Source organism: Heterodontus francisci, unplaced genomic scaffold (genome assembly GCF_036365525.1).
Source record: "Heterodontus francisci isolate sHetFra1 unplaced genomic scaffold, sHetFra1.hap1 HAP1_SCAFFOLD_294, whole genome shotgun sequence".
Classification (NCBI taxonomy): Eukaryota; Metazoa; Chordata; class Chondrichthyes; order Heterodontiformes; family Heterodontidae; genus Heterodontus; species Heterodontus francisci.
Window position 1 is genome coordinate 335,728 of NW_027141375.1, and position 21,441 is coordinate 357,168.

Here is a 21,441-nt window from a genome sequence, read left to right on the forward strand (position 1 = left end):
TGCATGTATGCCTCTCTTTCAATTACTGCCTGTCTGCATCTGACACACACACACCCTGTCTGTCTCTCACACACACTCCCTGTCTGTCTTTCTCACACATACTGCCTCACAGCCTCTCTCTCACACACAAAACCTGTCAGTCTCTCTCACACACACTGTACCTCACTCTCACACGCACAGTCCCTCTCTGTCTCTCCCACACTCTCACTATATATCTCTCACGCACTCCCTGCTTGTATTCCTCTCTCACACACTTCCTACCTGTCTCTCTCACACACTCCCTGTCTGTCTCTGTCTCTCAGACACACTCCCTGCCTTTCTCTCTCTCTCTCACACAGACACGCTCACTGTCTGTCTCCCTCACCTAGTCTCCCTGTCTGTCTCTCTCACACTACTCCCTGTCTGTCTACCTCTCTTTCACACACACAACCTGTCTTTCTCCTTCAAACTCACTTCCTGTCTGTTTATTTCTCACGCACTCACTGACTGTCTCGCTCTCCTGCACTCCCTGTCTTTCTCTCTGACACACACACCTTGTCTTTCTCCCTCACACTCCATCTCTGTCTGTCTCTCTCTCACACACATTCCCGAACGGTCTCTCTCCCAAACTCTCTGTCTGTCTCTTTCGCACACGCTCCTTGTCTGTCTCTCTCTCACCCACTCCCTGCTTGATTCTCTCTCACACACACCCTGCATTTCTCTCTCGCACCGACAACGGGTCTGTCTCTATCTCACGCATAAATCTCAAAATTGAATGAATTTAAAAATTGGAGTAAAGGGATATTTCAGCACATTCTTCAACTGCACTCTGAACTGAGTCTGGGTCACGGCATAAATTGCAGCGTTTGTGCAGCAGCTCAGCAGCTGTAGCATAAAACCCAATTCCCGCAGAAACTCGGGTAGAAATACAGAGTGATAGCCCAAATACCACATCCGGCTCCATATCGAAAACACCATTAACACTGCCCATAACAGAATGAAATTTGCCGAGATAATTAACAGCAAAATGATGGATTTTCTTCGGCTATCCATCTCTGGGTCTTTGCGTCTGTCCCCACTGCTATGATCCCGGAGTCTCCTGCGTCCTCTACTTCTCACTAAAATGTGTCTGACGGTGAGAGCATTGAGCAGTAGAATCACCAAAAATGGGACAAACGGTGTTAGAATGTAATGGAGGAACTCGATTGCTTCCCAGACAGGAGAATTTCGAGCATCCTCTGCTGCATCACAAAACCATGGGATGTTCCACAGCAAATACAGACCTGTGAACATAAAATACCAGAAGATGTTCTTTAAACAGCTCAGCACGACCACTGTTCCCAGAACCACAGCCGCCGTTTTCTCACTGCAATATTTACTTTTCAGCTTCTGGCAACAAATGGCCACAAATCGATCAAAGGTGAAAGTGACGGTGAACCAGACAGAACAGTCTGTGGCTGTGTAAAGCAGGATAGCGTGGATATTACACACGGGGATGGACAACAGGAAATGAAACTGTTCCGGATAAACAATGGGAATGTGTCTCAATATCAGGTCCAGGATAATGACCAGGAGATCCGCCGCTGCCATGGCTACCAGGTAGCGAGTGACACATTTGGAGAGCCCGCATTTTCCCCGAGATAAGATCCTAATCGTCAGCAAGTTAACTGTGAGGAAGGGGAATAAATAGAGAAATTATACATCAGTCTAGGAGCATAGTTGCCAGTTTGATTGAGGACTTATTGAGATTTACAAATATGTTCCTGTATCCAGTGATGTACTGAAATGATGGAAGCTGAAAGATCAAGGGAAGTGTTGTAATAGAAGGCAGGAGAGATTAAATGAAAAGAGGATGATACTGACATGTTAAAATCAATGTTAATCATAATCATCCCCCTCCCTCCTTTCCTTGTCTGGTTTAAAATCTGATCCATTGCTAATCTCTCCAAGTTCTGATGACGGGTCGTTGACCTGAAACATTAACTCTGCTTCTCTCTCCACAGGTGCTGCCAGACCTGATGAATGTTTCCAGCATTTTCTGTTTTTATTTCAGATTTACAACGTCTGCTGCGCGTCGCTCTTGAGCAGGAAATTAAATGTTGGACTGACTGAGAGATTCCCCCACCTGTGATAGGCAGCACGGAATTCAATTATTTCAAAGGAATAATTGGGAATGAGTCCACTGAAAAAGCAATGAAACATTTAATCTCAATCGTCACTCAGATAAAAGTAAACAAGGGAAATTATCAGGATATTTTACTCCAGGTTGGGAGTGAAAACAGCAGTTTCAAGGACTTTAGGATGACAATTGCACATTTGTTGTTGCATTCACTATGCATCGAATTATTTTCTGAGTGTCAAGAATGTCTGCTGGAGACAGGGAGCTGAATTTAGTGGAGCCAGTGGGGTTCCTGACGGCGGGTCGAAAATATGAGCGTGCCCTGTCATCGAAATTCAGAGCCTACACACCGTGTGGCTCTTCAGAAATTAACTGCCTGGTGCCGTGGTCCACATCCCTTCAAGGATGGGAATCCCATCTGCCAAAGCTGCTGAACAATCATGGCCAGCTGCTCACTAGTACCGGCAACGCCACTGAGAGCAGTGGAACTGTCAGTATTACATCCTAGACCCATAGTGCCCCAGACCACTAGGTAAGTCTGGCGATGACACCACGCACAGTCAGCTGATCGGTGCCAGTTCCGGTACTCCAACGGGTCTGGGACCAGGCCCATTGTTAGAGTCCCAGACCAGCAGTAAATCAAGTGTTGCAGCAGGGGATAGTCAGGGAGCAGGGACTACTGTTGGTACTGCAGCACACCTGGGATATTAGCAGCCTTGGAGTCCCAGACCCCAGGTGAGTTGGCTGGGATTGCCAGTGCCAGTATGGTAACCCCTAGAAAGTGGGTGATGGTGCTCGCTTAGTGCGGGGGTGTTTCAGGGAGAATCACCTTTGCTGCCAAGGCTCCATCCATGGGCCACAGGTTACCAAAAGGGGAGGCTACAGTTCACAATGTCGCAATTTGCAGAAGTCATGAAGCGTGGAAGTATCGTGATGAGCGAGCAAGATAGTAATAGAATTCATGAGTGCATAGACAGGGTGATGGACTGGACAACAACAATAACCACAACTTGTATTTCTATCGCACCTTTAATGTTGTAACATGTCCCAAGATGTTTCATAGGCACATTATGTAACAAAATAAGATACCAACCTACATAAGGAGATTGTAGGTAAGATGACAAAAAGCTGGATCAAAGAAATATGCATCAAGGAGTGTTTTAAAGACATAAAGTGAGCAACTGAAGATGCTACCACCAATGGTGACGATATTAAAATCAGGGATGCACAAGAGGCCAATATAAGATGAACATAGATATGTTAGTGTGTTGTGGGACAGGAGGCGATCACAGCGATATGGGGCTGGACATGTGCAGCAGGCGTGGATCCTAGAGCCGGGCCAGAAAGGCTGGGTTAACAACACCTCGACCTCTTCGTGCCACCCACCCCCACCTCGCCCCAAAGCGACCCTGCGTCTTTTTTTTGTCTAAATGTCTTATGCTGGGATCCAAGGCCCTTTAAAAATGAGGATCCTACCTCCAACAGCCTCTGGCCATTCAGAGAACTGGCAGCTCAGCAGTATCGGCACAAGCACCAGGAGAGGTAGTCACTTTCAGTACTGCAGAGGTCTTGGACACAAGTTCAGTGCTGGAACGTGGACCCAAGGTGAGGGAGGTGGGTTCACCGTGGCCAGTCTGGAAGTCTTTGGTGAGGGGGTTTGAAGGGGTGACCATAAAGCCCAGTAGTAGGGGTGTCCTGGGATGTTCTTCTGTGGGCCATAGATTGCCCATAGAGGAGGGAGATTCCACCAAGCCAGTCGGAAGGGTTCCGCGTTTTGCAAGGTGCACTCCCCATTTCACAGAGTTACGCACAACCACCCCTCCCCCCCCACATGGCTCGTGAGGTCCCAGAGGTAGCAGGAATTGCCCCTTAGGTGACCACGGAAGGGCCTCAATTGGCCTTTGGGTGGGAAAGTCACCGTCAGCCTATCCCTCTCCCCGGCAAGATCACCTGGCGATGGGGTGACGACAGGTTCTCTGCCCCCACCACCCGTCGCGATTCTCTAGTCACCCGCCTCCGACCTCAACTCAACGAGGCCCATAAAATCCAGCCCAGAGAGTGATGAGACAATATCCATTGACAGGTCTGTCAGGCTGTCTGTTGTCACCATCAAGGAATATGGAGGATTCCAATTCCAATGTCGCAGAGGATATGGCTCATGAAGTCCATTCTTTCTGCTGTGGAATTGGTCACGAACTCCATGACAGCACTCACGAACCCAGCGATGATACAGCGTCTGGTAACCATTGTCTCAGCTTCCACTGCAGCACAGGCGGCAGACACCCAACGTTTCAGTGCTACAGTGGAAGCTCAGACTGAGGTCATGAGATCCATGCTTGCTGCCATGCAGGATCAGACTGCTGCCATCATGGCTGTGGATCTCAGTACTCAAAGGTTTTTGCAGGCTCTCACAGCAGTCGAGCAATCTGTTATCCAGTAGATTACTAGGATTGCTGATGTATTGCCCCATGTTACTGGCAGTGGCTTCGTGGAGCATAAACCTGCTGTCCTCTCTGAGGATGTCAGTATTAGTTCTCCTTTCACCGCCACTCCATCATTGTCCTTGCTGTTTCCCATCAGCCCAGGCTGCTGCTTCACATGCCGAGGTGGTGCAGTCTGAATTCGAGCCCTCAAGGCCCACAGCTGCTCGAGAGCGTCCTGCAAGTCCATCTGCAGTCTACCCCAGTGAAAGTCGTCAGTCTTGCACCAGCCATGCTGCAGCCACTGGGGAAGCACTGTGTAGCAGCACTAGGCAAGTCGCGGGAACCCGCAAAATAGGCACCAAGCGAATACACAAGAGTCAATAGATCAGTTTTGTTTGTATAATTGAAAATGTTGTTGGATAACTATGTCAATGTAAAGGGTTTTGCTGGTGGTTTATTATTGCACGATTATGACCAAGGCGACGCTGTGATGGTGCATCTCAGTTGGGTGTAATGGTGGTGAATGGGGGATCCATGGTGAGAAAGGACGTAAGGAGGTTGCAGACTGATAGAGATAGGTTTAAGTGAGTGGGCAGAAATCTGGAAGATGGATTATAATGTGGGAAAATGCGAAGTTGCTCACTTTGGCACGACGAATTTAAAAAAACAGAGTATTTCTCAAAGGGGGAGTGATTGCAGAATTCCGAGGTGTAGAGGGATCTAGGTGTTCCTCTGCACGAGTCACAAAAGATTGGTATGCAGTTTTCGCAGTTAATAAGAAGGCAAATAGAATGAGACCCTTTATTACAAGAGGAAATAAAAGTAGGAATGTTATGCTTCCGTTATGCAGGGCATTGGTGAGACCACAGTTAGAATACTGCGTACAGTTTTTGTCTCCTTATTTAAGGAAGGATGTTAATTTCAGTAAGGCGTTTGATAAGGTTCCCCACGGTAGGCTATTGCAGAAAATACGGAAGTATGGGGTTGAAGGTGATTTCGAGCTTTGGATCAGAAATTGGCTAGCTGAAAGAAGACAGAGGGTGGTGGTTGATGGCAAATGTTCATCCTGGAGTTCAGTTACTAGTGGTGTACCGCAAGGATCTGTTTTAGGGCCACTGCTGTTTGTCATTTTTATAAATGACCTGGAAGAGCGTGTAGAAGTGTGGGTTATTGAATTTGCGGATGACACGAAGGTCTGTGGAGTTGTGGATAGTGCCGAAGGATGTTGTAGGTTACGGAGGGACAGAAATAGGCTGCAGCGCTGGGCTGAGAGATGGCAAATGGAGTTTAATGCGGAAAAGTGTGAAGTGATTCACTTTTGAAGGAGAAACAGGAATGCAGAGTACTGGACTAATGGGAAGATTCTTGGTAGTGTAGATGAACAGAGAGATCTTGGTGTCCAGGTGCATAAATCCCTGAAAGTTGCTACCCAGGTTAATAGAGATGTTAAGAAGACATATTCTGTGTTAGCTTTTATTAGTAGGGGGATCGAGTTTCGGAGCCACGAGGTCATGCTGCAGCTGTACAAAACTCTGGTGAGACCACACCTGGAGTATTGCGTGCAGTTCTGGTCACTGCATTACAGGGAGGATGTGGAAGCTTTGGAAAGGGTGCATAGGAGATTTACTAGACTGTTGCCTGGTATGGAGGGAAGGTCTTACGAGGAAAGGCTGAGGGACCTGAAGTTGTTTTCGTTGGAGAGAAGGAGGAGGAGAGGTGACTTAATAGAGACATATAAGATAATCAGAGGGTCAGACAGGGTGGATAGTGAGAGTTTTTTTCCTTGGATGGTGATGGCAAATACGAGGGGACATAGCTTTAAGTTGAGGGGTGAAAGATATAGGACAGATGTCAGAGGTAGTGTCTTTACTCAGAGAGTAGTAGGGGCATGGAACGCCCTGCCTGCAACAGTAGTAGACTCGCCAACTTTAAGGGCAGTTAAGTGGTCATTGGATAGACATATGGATGAAAATGGAATAGTGTAGGTCAGATGGTATCACAGGTCGGCGCAACATCGAGGGCCGAAGGGCCTGTACTGCGCTGTAATGTTCTAATTCTAAAAAAAAAAATGCATTGCAGGCTGTTCAAAGGACATTTGCTAGATTTATACCTGGAATGAGTGGGTTGTATTATGTGGAAATGTTGGACAGATCGGGCAAGTTTTCATTGGAACTTAGAAGAGTGAGGGGAGACTTGACTGAAGTATATAAGATCCTGAACGGTCTTGACAGGGTGAATGTGAAGGGGATGCGTGTGAGTCCAGAACTAGCGTGCACTGATGAAAATTAAGTGTCGCCCATTTAGGACAGAGACGAGGAGAATGTTTTTCTCTCAGAGGGTCATGTGACTTTGGAATGTTCTGCCTCAGAAGGTGGTGGGGGTGGGGTAATTGAATACGTTTAAGGCTGAGGAAGATAGATTCTTGTTTGGAAAGGCAACGAAAGATTATCGGGGATAAATGGGAATGTGGAATTTCAGACAGAAAACAGATCAGCGATGATCGCATTAAATGGCGGAGCAAGCTATGTGGGCTGAATAGCCAACTTCTGCTCCTAATTTGTATGGTTATATGGTTACATGATCCTATTGGAACCAGAGTCTTTTCAGGAATTCTATGACGGACATTTCGGGTGGAATGTCTCCAGAAAATATCCTCTCTGCCTCCTCTTCCTGAGGTGCACTCTGAATTCCTGGTGGCAATACTTGTGTTCTCATGATGGCAACGATATGAATGGTGCAGCAGAACACCATGAACTTGGGCACCTGCTTCAATGTCTACTGGAGGGATCCACCTGAACGGTTCAGTCATTGGAAGCCGATGGTCTTCTGCATGATGTTCTTAGTGACTGCATTGCTCTCGTTATATACTTGATGCCCTTGCATTTTGAGTGATGGTGTTGGGGCAATGGTGGGTGGGTGGAAAATGAACCGCGTATACAGGGCTTTGTCTCCAAGGAGACAATTTCTCCTTTTACATGGAGAGCTGAAGACGCTGGGAAGGGCTGACTACTTCTTAATGAAGGTATTGTGGCTGCTGCCAGGCTAGTGGATATTCACAAACATGATGTACTGGGCATGTTCACACAGCAACTGCACATTCATGCACTGAGACTAATTACGTTTAGGTACCTCTCGCCGTTGACTTGGAGGCCCCACAGAGCCACATACCCGAGCAGGAATCCTGCCATCCTGTTAAAACTACAGGTCTTCTCATCCTGCTTCTCCCAACTGAGCAGAAAAACCATATGGGATGCCTCCATCACCTTCCGGGTACACCGAGTGATGACATATTAGGAGATGTTGAATATGTCGCCTGCTCCTCCCAGGAAAGATCCAGATTCACAGAAGTTCAATGAAAATGTGAACGTAATGGCCACTGGCAGCTCTGTCCTCACCCTGGTGTGAGGCTTCAGGTCGTAATGTAGCAGGTGTCACAGCTCTGTAACCAGCTCCGTATTGAATCAGAGTCACCTCACACACTGCTCCGAGGTTATGTGTATGTAGGAAAAGTACTCTCGGGAAACCCAGCTGGGTAGTGCAGAGCAACCCACCCACCACCCCCCCCACCCTCCTCATACTTTGCGCAGCCCCTCCCTGCAGCCGGTGCTCCATTTGTTTGTCATGTTGCAGACAGAGATACACTGTAACTATAGCCTGTTGAGCTGAGAGTGACTAACACAGATGGTCAGTGCAGATCAAGTTAGAAAGCTGCCAGAACGCCTGATTGATGCCAAATTCAGACCATGTTCACGCTGCCAGTCCATGCAGGTTACTCAGGGACTAGCACCCTCTCCATCATGGGTAGCGTGCAGGCCACAACAGAAATTATCACCAGCGTGGATTCCACAGCACCGATCCCAGTGACTCTACTGAGGCCAAAATCATGGCCAGAGAGAGATCCACAGGGAAAGAAATTCACCTTAAAAAGGGAATGATAAATAATCAAAATACAAGAAGTGCCTGGAATATGGTAAATGTGCAGGGGAATGGGCCTAATCGGAGGGTGGAGGCCATTGAGCGATTTTCACCCAAGAATGAGTATATTAAGATTGTAACATTGCCGGACCTGGAGCGAGGATAGGTGAGTGAGCATAGGAGTTATGGATGAACTGTACTTGGTGTGAATTAGGCAGCATTGTTCTGGATGACCTGACATTTAAGGAGGCTTTTAAGTGTGATGGTGGCCAGAAAAACAGTGGAATATTCGACTGGATTCGACAAAGGCAAGTATGAGGGTTTATGCAGCAGATGAGCTGACGGAGAGGTGGAGACGTGCAATATTATGAAGGTGGCAGTCGGCAGGTTTGCTGATACAGAGGCTATGAGATTCGAACTTCGCTTAGGATCAAAGGGTCACCGAGGTTGTTAACAGTCTGGTTCATTCTCAGACATTGGCCAGGGCGCGAGATGGAGTGGGTGGATTGGGAACAGAATTTCTGATGGAAATCAATGACAATAGATTTCGTCTTCCCAAAATGCAAGTGCCAAGAAACTGATACAGTTAAATCAAATATCAAGATCTAATAGCTGGACACAGAGAGTTACCAGGAACAATTATATCAACAAGCAAGACAGAGTAAATGACAAGAACAGTACTGAAGTTAAGCTTAATTTATAGAATCAATAACTTGTGAGAGGCACTTACCAAGGACACCAACAATAGCAAGCATGGGATAATACATCGTTTGCATCGTTAAAAGGGCGAAATAGATTCGGCGATCCAATGATAGCCAATCATAAAACGCAGAAAGAAAGTCAAAGGCCGAGGAGAAACTCCTGACCATTGTTGTAACACGCCAATCTATTATTCTCAGATCCTGATCTATCCTCTCCCTGTCTCCAGGGCCGCTGATCCCTGTTACTGCCAGGTGTGATGCCTCCGCTGACACTATGGGATAACACATTGTAAAGAGAGCCTTATTAATAGAAAAGGGAAACCCTCCAATGGCAAAACTGGGTCCATGGAGGCTGATGTTAATTATATACTGAAAAAACAGGTTCAGTTAATTTCTTTCAATTCAACAATTTTTGTACAACTACAAAGTAGACTATTTACCCATTCTGGAGGAGATGTTTGAGCGTTGCTGAGGGAAGGAAATGTGGAAAAAGCAGAAGCATTGGCCAGAATCCTTCGATCCTCTTTGAATATGGGAGTTGTGCCAGTGGACTGGAGGGTTGTAAATGTAAAACTGTAGAATAAAAAGGAGGGGGATAAACCCTGTAAATACAGGCCGGTCTGCAGAATGTCAATGATGGGGAAATTTCAGAGACCATATTCCAGGACGACATATTGGCTGGTTGGGAAATCATGGAATAATAAATGCTTGCGTTTTTTGAAGGGGTAACAGAAAGGTTTGATGAGGGTTATGTGGTCTACATGGATTTCCAAAAAACATTTGATAATGAGCTATAGAACACGCTTTTTGGTGGGGTTAGAACACATTTGTAAAAATTGCAGTAGCGGAATGGATATGAAATTGGATGAGTGACAGGAAACGTAAAGCAGTGCTGACTGTAGTAAAGTATACAGTGGATATCTTCAGGAGTCAGTGGCAGCAGCCCTTCTTTTATATACACATATATGTATGGAAATATACAATAGATGGACTTAATGCAGAGAAATGTGAAGTGGTTTATTTTGGTAGGAAGAACGAGAACATGTAATATAAAATGAAAGGTGCAATTCTAAAGGGGCTGCAGGAGCAGAGGGACCTGGGGTTATATGTGCACAAGTCAGTGACGTTCAAAGGGTAGCTTGAGAAAATGTTTAATGAAGCATACGGCCTCCCGAGCTTTATAAGTTGGGGCATAAAGTAGAAAAGCAAGGAAGTTATGATGAACCTGCATGAGAGACTGGTTTCCCTCAATTGAAGTATTGTGCCCAGTTCTGGGCAACGCACTTCAGGAAGCATTTGAAGGCATTAGAGCGGGTGCAGAGAAGGTTCAATAGAATAGTTACAGGAATGAGGGAATGCCGTTATGTGAATTGATTGGAAAAGTTGGTTCTGCTCTCCTTAGAGAAGTGAAATTTGAGAAATGATTTTATAGCGGTGTTCAAAATTAGGAGTTGTCTGAGCATAGCAGATATGGAGAGACTGTACTTATTCTTGGAAGAGTGGAGAACGAGAGGGCACCGTTTTGAGGCGATTGACAAAAGAAATGACAGCAACATGAGAGCAAACCTTTACATAGCGAGTCATTAGGTTCTGTAATAAACTGTCTGAGAGGTTGGTGCAGGCTGATTCAATCGTGGCTTTCAAAAAAGAATTGGGCAATTATGCAGAAAAATAAACATGGCTACAGAGAAAAGCCAGAGGAGTGGGACTAGGTGAGTGGTACTTGCAAAGAGCTGGCACGGAAAAGATGGTGTAAATGCCTGCCCCTCTGCTGGACCTGTTCTATGATTCTATGATAAACAGATTCATCGAGTTCTTTGATGAAGTAACAGGTAGGGTTGAGGAAGGACGTGCAGTTGATGTCATGTAGATGGACTTTATAAAGATGTTTGATCAACTAACATTTACGAAACGTGTCTGGTAAACTGAAACCGTTGGAGTGAAGGGTCAATGACAGTTTGGATATGATGTTTGCTAAGGAAGAGAGTGCAAAGAGAAGTGGGGGGCAATTGTGCTTCAGATTGAAAGTATGAAGTCGTGTTCCACAGGCTTCAGTATTAGGACCACTGATCTTTTTAAATACAGTTTTATTTTATTAGCTCATGGGATGTGGGCTTCGCTGGTTTGACAGCTTTTGTTGCCCATCCCTAATTGCCTTCGAGAAGGTGATGGTGAGCCGCATTCTTGAACTGCTGCAGTCCATGTGGGGTAGGTGCACCCTCAGTGCTGTTAGGAAAGCAGTTCCAGGATTTTGACTCAGCAACAGTGAAGGAACGGCGATATAGCTCCAAGCCAGGATGGTGTGTGACTTGAAGGGAAGCTTGCAAGTTGTGATGTTCCCATGCATCTGCTGACCTTGTCCTTCTATGTGACGGAGATCGCTGGTTTGACAGATGCTGTCGAAGGAGATTTGGTGAGTTGCTGCAATGTGTCTTGCAGATGGCATAATGCTGCGGCCACTGTGCCTCGATGGTCCAGGGCGTGTAAGTGTGTATGTAGGGTGCCAAATCAAGCGGGCTGCTTTGTCCTGGATAGTATCGATCTTCTTGAGTGTGGTTGGAGTTCTACCCACTCAGGCAAGTGGAGAGGATTCCAAAACGCTCCAGAAATGTGCGTTTAGATGGTGGACAGGTTATGAGGAGTCAGGAGGTGAGTCGCTCACCACAGGATTCCTCGCCTCTGACCTGCTTTTGTAGCGATGGTATTTATATGGCTATTCAAGTTCAGTTTCTGGTCAACGGCAACCTCCAGGATGTTGATAGTAGAGGATTCATCGATCGTCATGCCGTTGAATGTCAAGTTATAAAGGGCCTAAAATCAAAGTTTTCAGATGACACAGAAGTCGAAATATAACAGTGAGGAGGATAGCATCAAACTTCAGGGAGACATAGAGAGATGATGTCATGAGCAGGCACGTGGCAGCTGAAATTTAAATTGGTGAAGTTTGAGGGATACATTTCAGAGGAATAATGAGGAGAGGAAATAGAAACTGAAAAGTACCATTTCAAAGATGGGACAGGGAAAGAACAGGTGTTTGATCACAGGTTTTTGACAGTCGCAGGGGAAGTTGATAAGGCTGTTAAAAAGGCAGATTGGATAATTGCTTTTATCAAAAGAGGGAAAGAGAACAAAGGCAAGGATGATATGTGTGAACATCACGGGTTAGGCCTCAGCTGGATTATTTTAATCAATAATGGGCATCACACTTCAGGAACCACATCAAATCCTTGAAGCAAGTGCAGAGGAGTTTTACAAGATTGTTACATTTATATAAATGACATGGATAAGGGGACAAAAGGCATGGTTGCTAAATGTGCTAATGACACACAGATAGTGAAGAAAGTAAGTTGAACAGAGGGCATAAGGAGGCTACAATGACATATAGACAGGTTATTGAATGGGGAATAAAATCTCGCAAATGGAGTATAATGGGGAAAATTTGAAATTGTCCATTTCAGCATAAAAGAATAAAAGATAAGCATATCATCTCAATGCTGAGAGAAAGCAGAGCTCAGGAATTCAGAGGGATCTGTGTGTCGCAGTTTATATATCACAAGAAGTTAGTATGCAGGTACTGCAAGTAATTAGGAAAGCTAATAGAATATTACTGCTTATTGCAAGGAAAATTGAATACAAAAGTAGGGAGGTTATGCTTCAGTTATACAGGGCATTGGTGAGACCACATCTGGAGTACCGCGGACAGCACTGGCCTCCTTATTTAAGGTAGGATGTAAATGCGTTGGAAGCAGTTCACAGAAGGTTTAATAGACTAATACCTGGTCTGGGCGGGTTCTCTTTAGATGAAAGCTTGGACAATCGAAGCCTGTATCCATTGGAGATTAGAAGAGTGAGAGGCGACTTGATTGAAACATATAAGAACCTTAGGGGTCTTGACAGGGTGGATCTGGAAAGGATGGTGCCTCTTGCGGGAGAATTTAGAACTAGGGGTCACCGCTTAAAACAATGCGCCGGCCATTTAAGACAGAGATAGGAAGATTTTTTTCTCTCAAAGTGTCTTGAGTCTTTGGAACTCTATTCTTCAAAGGTCGCTGGAAGCAGAGTCGTTGAATATTTTACGGCAGAGGTAGATAGATGTTCGATAAGCAATGGGGTGAAAGTAGGCGAGAATGTCGAATTGACGTTACAGCCAAATCAGCTGTGATCGTATTGAATGGTGGAGCAGACTTGAGGTGCTGAACAGCCATCTCCTGCTCCTAATTCGTATGTTTATATGTTTAGTTTAGTTTAGTTTAGTTTAGAGATACAGCACTGAAGCAGGCCCTTCGGCCCACCGAGTCTGTGCCGACCATCAACCACCCATTTATACTAATGCTACACTAATCCCATATTCCTACCACATCCCCACCTGTTCCTATATTTCCCTACCACCTAGCGACACGAGGGGCAATTGCTAATGGCCAATTTACCTATCAACCTGCAAGTCTTTGGCATGTGGGAGGAAACCGGAGCACCCGGAGGAAACCCACGCAAACACAGGGAGAACTTGCAAACTCCACACAGGCAGTACCCAGAATTGAACCCGGGTCGTTGGAGCTGTGAGGCTGCGGTGCTAACCACTGCGCCACTGTGCAGGGACTTAAGTTATATGGAGTGACTGGAGAAGCTGGGAGTGTTTCCCTTAGAAAAGAAATGGTAAATAGGAGGATTACACATTTTGTCTGGTTTTGACGTATTGAGTAAAGAGAATATGGTTCCACGAGAACAGGTGTCAATAATCAAAGGACCTAGTTTTATGGTGAATGGTAAGAGAACCAGGTGGGAAGGGAAGGCAGCTGCGGGAATTTGGAATTCATGCTCTGAAAGGCTGGTAGAAACATAGAACATAGAACATAGAACAGTACAGCACAGTACTGGCCCTTCGGCACACGATGTTGTGCCGACCCTTTAACCAACACGAAGATCAAACTACCTACATACCCTTCATTCTACTCTCATCCATGAACCCACCCAAGAGTCGCTTAAATGTCCCTAATGTATCTGCTTCTACTACCACCGCTGGCAGTGCATTCCACGCACCCACCACACTCTGTAAAGAACCTACCTCTGGCATCTCCCCGAAACCTTCCCCCAATCACCTTAAAGTTATGCCCCCTTTCCGCACTGGGAAAAAGGTATCTGGCTATCCGCTCTATCTATGCCTCTCATCATCTTGTACCCCTCTATCAAGTCACCTCTCATCCTTCTTCGCTCCAATGAGAAAAGCCCTAGCTCCCTCAACCTTTCTTCGTAAGATTGCCCTCCAGTCCAGGTAGCATCCTGGTAAATCTCCTTTGCACCCTCCCGAAAGCTTCCACATCCTTCCTAGAATGAGGCGACCAGAACTGAACACAATATTCTAAGTGTGGTCTCACCAGGGCTTGATAGAGCTGCAGCATAACCTGATGGCTCTTAAACTCAATCCCCCTGTGAATGAAAGCCAACACACCGTGCGCTTTCTTAACAAACCTATAAACTTGGGTGGCAACTTTGAACGATCTATGGACATGGACTCCAAGATCCCTCTGTTCCTCCACACTACCAAGAATCCTGTCTTTAAGCCTGTATTTTGTATTCAAATTCGACCTTCCAAAATGAATCACTTCACACTTTTCCAGTTTGAGCTCCATCTGCCACATCTCAGCCCAGCTCTGCATTCTGTCAATGTCCCGTTGCAACCTACAACAGCCTTCCACACTATCCACAACTCCAGCAGCCTTCGTGTCATTGGCATATTTAATAATAACTTTCAAAATGGAGTTGGAGAAATGCTTGTGGACAGTGAGGTGGGTGGGGACGTGGGAGTGGGGCTGCGGTGAGATTTGCAGGGCGATGGAGAAAGAACAAGAGAGAGGGACTAATTGGAAAGCACTTTCAAAGAGCCACACCAGATATGATGGGTGGAATGGCCTCGTCTTGGGCTGTATGTTTCTTTGACACAGTGATAACAGATGACATAGCGTCCTATTCCCATCAGCACAATTGACAATCAGATGTTTTTGAGCCAAAGATTAATTGTTACTTTTTCTCTGATAAAATGAACAGAAGAATAGCAAAGACAGTGGACTGGGGAATCAAGTTGTGATGATAATATATTATCAGAGATTGAGATCCCGCTCTGATCATTGGCCTGGCCTGGTTTCAATCAGTCAACTACAACTCATTCATTTTATTCCTATTTTATCTCTTGTTTGTTTTTTTCAGGATATGTGTGACACTGGCAAGTCTGGCATTCCTTTCCCATCCTGGTTACTGCGGGAAAATCGTGGGCCTTCATCTTGAACCACTGCAGTTCATGTGGTGAAGGTGCTCCGACAGTGCTGTTACAAAAAGGATTTTAACACAGTGACGTTGAAGGAACAGTGATATATGCCCAAGTTTAGATGGTGTGGCTTGGAGCAGGGAAATGTGGAGGTGATACCACAACAACAACTTATTGTACCTTTAACGTAATATAACATCCTGAGGTGCTTCACAGGAGCATTATAAAGCAAAGTATGATACAGAGACACAACAGGAGATGTTGGGGCTGATGACAAAATGTTTGGTCAAAGTGATAAGTGTTATGCATTGATGTAAAGGAGGAAAAGGAGGTGCAGAGATGTAAGGAGTGTATACCAGAGGTTGGGGACCAGGTAACTGAAGGCACGGCCACAAATGATTGAATGATTAAAAGTAGGGATGCTTTGAAGACCAGAATTGGAGAAGCACAGATACCTCGAAGAGATGTGGGACTGAAGAATATTTCAGAGATAGGGAGAAGGTAAGACCACGCAGCGATTTCAAAACTAGGATGAGAATTTTAAATATATGACATTGCTTGACCAGGAGCCAATGTAGGTCAGCGAACACAGGAGTGACAGACGAGCCAGACTTGGTGCATGTTAAGACATGGGCAGCCGAGATTTGGATGATCTCAAGTTTACAGAGAGTAGAATATGGGAGACCAGCCAGGAAATCATTGGAATAGTCAAGACTAGAGGTAACAAAATCATGGAGGAGGATTTCTGCAGGAGAGCAGCTGAGACAGGGGTGAAGTCAGGTTATGTTATGGAGGTGAAAATGGGTAATCTTAATGACGGCATAAACATGAGGCTGAAAGCTCATCTCAGGGTTGAATGTGACCCGAAGGTTGTGAACAGACTGACTTAATCTCAGATTGTCCCCAGGGAGAGGAACAGAGTCAAGCGAGGGAGCAGAGTTGGAGCAAGGACCAAAAGCAATGGCTTCCACCTTTCAAATATTTAATTGGAAGGAATTTCTGCTCATCCAATACTGGATGTTGGATAAGCAGTCTGATAATATAACAACAGTGGAAAGTTTGAGAGAGGTGGTGGTGAGGTCGATGTCAGTGTTATCAGCGGACATGTGAAAACTAACACTACACTTTCGGATCATGTTAATGAGGGACAGCATGTGGATGAGAAGTGGAAAGGGAACAAGGTAGATCCTTGGGAGGCAGCAGAAGTAACGGTGTGGGAGAAGGAAGAGAAGCCATCGACGCTGATCCTCTGGCTATGATTAGGTAGATAAAATGGAACCAGCTGAGAGTGGACCCACCCAGCTGGATGACAGTGGAAAGGTGTTAAAGGAGGATGGTGAGGGAAATCATGTCAAATACTGTTGGCAGGTCACGAACACAAGAGCACAATAAATTGGAGTAGGAGTAGACGATATGGCCCAATGAGCCTGCCCCACCATTCAATACAATCATAGCTGTTCTTACGATTCAACTCCACGTTCCCACCCACTCACCACAAGGAGGGAAAATTTACCTTGTCACAGTCACATAGCATGTTGTTTGTGACTTTGCTAAAAGTTGATTCTATACTGTGGAAAGGGCAGAAACCTGATTGGAAAGATTCAAACATGAAGTTCCAAGTCAGATGGGAACGAATGTGGGAGCTAACAACACGTTTAAGATCATTGGAGAGGAAAGTGAGATGGGATGGGAGTTTGCAGGACAATGGGTCAATGGTTGTTTTATTGAGTAGCGATGCGGTGATGGTGGTAATCAACAGGAGGTTTCATTGACCATGTTTAACCTAAAACCATGAGAATTCATCGGGTCTTGAATTAATGTTGAGGACTCCCACCTCTCCTGGGTCTTTCCTGCCAGTGGTACAGGACATATCCGGGGATGGTGATGGTGATGTCTGTGACATTGTCTGTAAGGTATAATTCTGTGAGTATGACTATGTCAGGCTGCTGCTTGACTGGCCTGTGGGACAGTGCTCCCAACTTTGGCGCAAACCCCCAGAGGTGATCTCATTGAAAACTACACAATACTTAAAGAGATGGACAGGGTAGATGCAGGCCGGCTGTTTCCCCTGGTTGGGGATTGTAAACATAGAAACATATAAATATAGAAAATAGGAGCAGGAGTAGGCCATTCGGCACTTCGAGCCTGCACCGTCATTCAATATGATTATAGATGGTCATTCAAACTCAGTACCCTGTTCCTGCTTTCTCCCCGTATCTCTTGAGACCTAAGATCTGTATCTAACTATTTCTTGAATATATTTAATGATTTCGCTGCAACTGCTTTCTGTAGCAGATAATTCCACAGCTTCACCACTCTCTGGGTGAAGAAATCCCTCCTCATCTCAGTCCTAAATGGCTTACCCCTTATCATTAGACTGTGACCATGGCCCTGGACTCCCCCGCCATCGAGAACATCCTTTCTGCATCTAGTCGGTGCAATCCTGTCAGAATTGTGCAGATTTCTGTGAGATGAAAACCGGGGTCATAATTTTAAAATAGGGGAAAAGCCACTTAGGACAGAGATGGGGAGAAATGTCTTTAATCAAAGAGTTGTGAATATTTGGAGTTCTCTATCCCTCTGGAAGCTCAGTCATTGAGTATGTATTAAAGCAGAGATTGACAGATTTCGAAAGACCAATGGTATGAAAGGATATGAGGATAACGTGGTGACAAAAGATTGCAGTGGGTGATCAGCCATGATCATACTGAATGACAGGGCAGGCTCCATGTGCTGAATGCTCCTTTGTTCCTATGCTGCCAAACCCCAGGCATTGAACTAGAAGCACACACACGCGCGTGCACACATACACACAATATTTGACAAACAGACACGTACACACCCCAGGCACTGAGACAATCTCTGTCTGTCTCACACACACAGGCACCGACACAGACACACACACGAAACCCCTGGCACTGAGACATACTTTGTCTCAAACACTTGCACACACACACACACACACACACACATCAAATCCCGTCACTGAGCCAGACACGCACAGAAAAAGACAGGCACACATACACACATGGTCATACAGGCACACACACAGGCACACAGGCAGTGAAACAGACGCACAGAGATGTATCACACTCGCGGCACTGAGACAGACAGATCTTTTCCAGAATAAAGAAGCAGTAGTAATAGCATTCCCATATTATACAATCAGACAGTTGTTATGGCACAGAATGGGGCCATTTGGACCATCGAGTCCATACCAGATCTATGTGGAGCAATCCAGCTGCTCACATTCTCCTGATATCTCCCCACAGATCAACAAATTTACTTCCCTCAAGAGCCCATCGAAAATCCTATTGAACGAATCGATTATCTTCACTTGTACCACCCTTGTCAGGAGCGAGTCCCTGGTATTTACCACAAATTATATAAACACAAGTTATTCCTCACAAACCCCTGAATTCCTTAACAAGCCCTAAACTCTGTACTCTAGTCCATATGGCATCAGCGGATAGAAGTCCAGCTACAGCATTGTCATCTAACCAGCAATTGGGAAAATTGCCCTGGTATGTCCTGTATACAGCAAACAGGGCAATTACCGCTCCAGCAGTCTACTCTCAATCGTTAGTACAGTGATTGAAGCTGTCATCTCTTGTGCTATCAAGCCGCCCTTGTTTTGCAATAACCTGCTCACTGACGCTCAGTTTGAGTTCCGTCAGGGCCACTCAGCTCCTGATCTTATTAGTGTCTTGTTCAAACATGGACAAAAGAGCTGAACTTCAGAACTGAGGTGAGAGTGACTGCCCTTGACTTCAAGGCAACATTTGACCGAATACAGCATCAAGGAGCCCTAGCAAAACTGGAGTCAACGGGAATCAGAGGGACAACTCTCCGCTGGTTGGATTTATGCCCAACGAAAAGGAGGATGGTTGTGGTTTTTGGAGGTCAATAACCAGCAGTTCCTCAGCGTATTGTCCTAGGCCCAACCATCTTCAGCTTCTTCATCAATGACCTTTATTCAATCATAAATTCAGGAGTCGGGATGTTCGTTGATGATTGCACAATGTTCAGCACCATTCGTGACTCCTCAGATACTTAATGAGTCCGTGTAGAAATGCAGCAAGATCAGGACAATATCCAGGCTTGGGGTGATAAGTGACAAGTAACATTCGCGCCACTCAAGTTCCAGGCAATAACCATCTCAAATAAAAGAGAATCCAACCATCTTCCCTTAATTTCAATGGCATTACGGTCGCTGAAACCCCCACTATCAACAATCTGGGGGGTTACCATTGAACAGAAACTGAAATGGACCAATCACATAAATACTGTGGCAACTACAACAGTGTCGCTAATTCTGCGGCGAGTAACTCCCCACCTGACACCCCAATGCCAGTAAACCATCGACAAGGCACAAGTCAGGAGTGGGATGGAATACTCTCCGTTTGTCTGCAAAATTGTAGCTCCAGCTGCACTCAAGAAGCTCAACACCGTCCAGGACACCCCATCCACTACCCTCAACATAGATTATTTCCACCACCAATGGACAGTTTCAGTAGTGTGTACCAAATACAAGATGCAATACAGCAACGCACCAAGGCTCCTTAGGCAGCACCTTCCAAACCCGTGACCTCTACCACATCGAAGGCCAAGGGCAGCAGATACATGGGACCTCCACCACCTGCAAGCTCCCTTGCAAACCACACATCATTCTGACATGAAACTATATCACAATTCCTTCAATGTTGCTCAGTCAAAATCCGGGAACTTCCTTCCGAAGAGCACTGTGGGTCGACTTACACCCCAAGGACTGCAGCGGTTCAAGACGTCAGCTCACTATCACCTTCACGAGGGCAATGAGGTATGGGCAATAAATTCTGCTCTAGCCAGCAACGCATGCATCCCACAATCGTGGAAAACAAACCGATGTTCTTTGTCTGCCCTATCCATGCCTATCATAATCGTGTACACCTGTATCAAATCTCTCCTCAATCTCCATTTCTGTAAGAAAAAAAGCAACCCCAGCTTTGCCACCCAAATCTTGTAGCTTGTATCCCCAATCCATGGAACCGTTTGGGAAAATCTACTCTGCTGCCTCTCGAGTACTTTCAGTTCCTTCCTAACGTGTGCTGACCAGAACTGGATGCAATAGTGTAGGCGGGGCCTAACCAGATCTTTATAAAGATTGAGTACAACATTCCTGCTTTTGTTCTCAAAACCTCTCTTGACGAAGCCAGAGATCCCAGCTGCTTCAAAAAAGCATTCCCTCAATGTGTCCTGCTACCTTCAAAGATCGATGCACATGCACCCCCAGGTCCCTCCATTCATCCACACTCTTTCGAAATGTGCCATTAAGGCTATATTGTCTCTACTGGTCACTTCTGAAAAAAATGCACCACCTCAGAATTCTCTGCATTAAATTCCATCTGTCACTTGTCTGCCATTTCTGCTTTCATATCTATGTTCTGTTTCAGTCGATTGGAACTGTCATCACTGTCATGCCTCCAGGTTTGATATCATCGGCAAATTTTGGAATTCTACTCGATATTTCAATATCCCAGTCATTGATCTTCATCAGAAAAATCAGCAGTCACAGCACTGAACCTTGGGGAACACCACTGCCTTCCGTTCTCCAGTATGAGAAACTGTCATTTATCAAGTCTCGCTGTTTTCTGTCCGAAAGCCATTGTTTTATCCGATCTGACACTGAACTTCCTCTTCCATCAGCCTCAGTTTTGTTCAACAGACTTTTATGAGGCACTTCAACAAGTTTTCTCTGCATAGCCACGACGTCTTTTTCCAGTATTATCCAACTATCTCACAACGTTATGCACATTATTCCTCTTTTCAACTATTCTGTGCGATTCCCCTTGAATTTAGTTCAAACCAGGCTTATTCGACACCCAGGCGAGAATCCGTCCTGTGGAAGGGTTTCATCCGGTCCAACAATCCATTAAGCAGCTTGTGGCTCGGCGACAATTGACGGCTCCCCTGTACAATCAGCGGGGGGAGGGGGGGGGGGGGGTAGGAGGGAACTGCATCTGTCTGTGATTAATCACTCTCACCACATCTCAGCGGTTAATTCGC

The 21,441-nt window shown here is 45.7% G+C and overlaps 1 protein-coding gene across 1 annotated transcript; it reads right to left on the reverse strand.

The window, feature by feature from the left end:
- Positions 1-744: 744 nt before the first annotated feature.
- Positions 745-9,341, reverse strand: LOC137363282 (probable G-protein coupled receptor 139). Its single transcript, XM_068027180.1, has 2 exons — positions 9,167-9,341; positions 745-1,646 (listed from the first exon to the last, which is right to left on the reverse strand). The coding sequence occupies exons 1-2, from the start codon at positions 9,303-9,305 to the stop codon at positions 745-747; spliced, it is 1,041 nt and encodes a 346-aa protein (XP_067883281.1). The 5' UTR covers positions 9,306-9,341.
- Between the last annotated feature and the right edge of the window lie 12,100 nt (positions 9,342-21,441).

What these genes read in the sequence shown, in the direction of transcription:
- LOC137363282 (XM_068027180.1), bottom strand. Translation starts at nt 9,305, where the DNA reads ATGGTCAGGAGTTTCTCCTCGGCCTTTGACTTTCTTTCTGCGTTTTAT. An exon ending in TGCTATTGTTGGTGTCCTTG is followed by an intron (nt 1,647 to 9,166) that starts GTAAGTGCCTCT and finishes CCTTCCTCACAG; the next exon opens with TTAACTTGCTGACGATTAGG.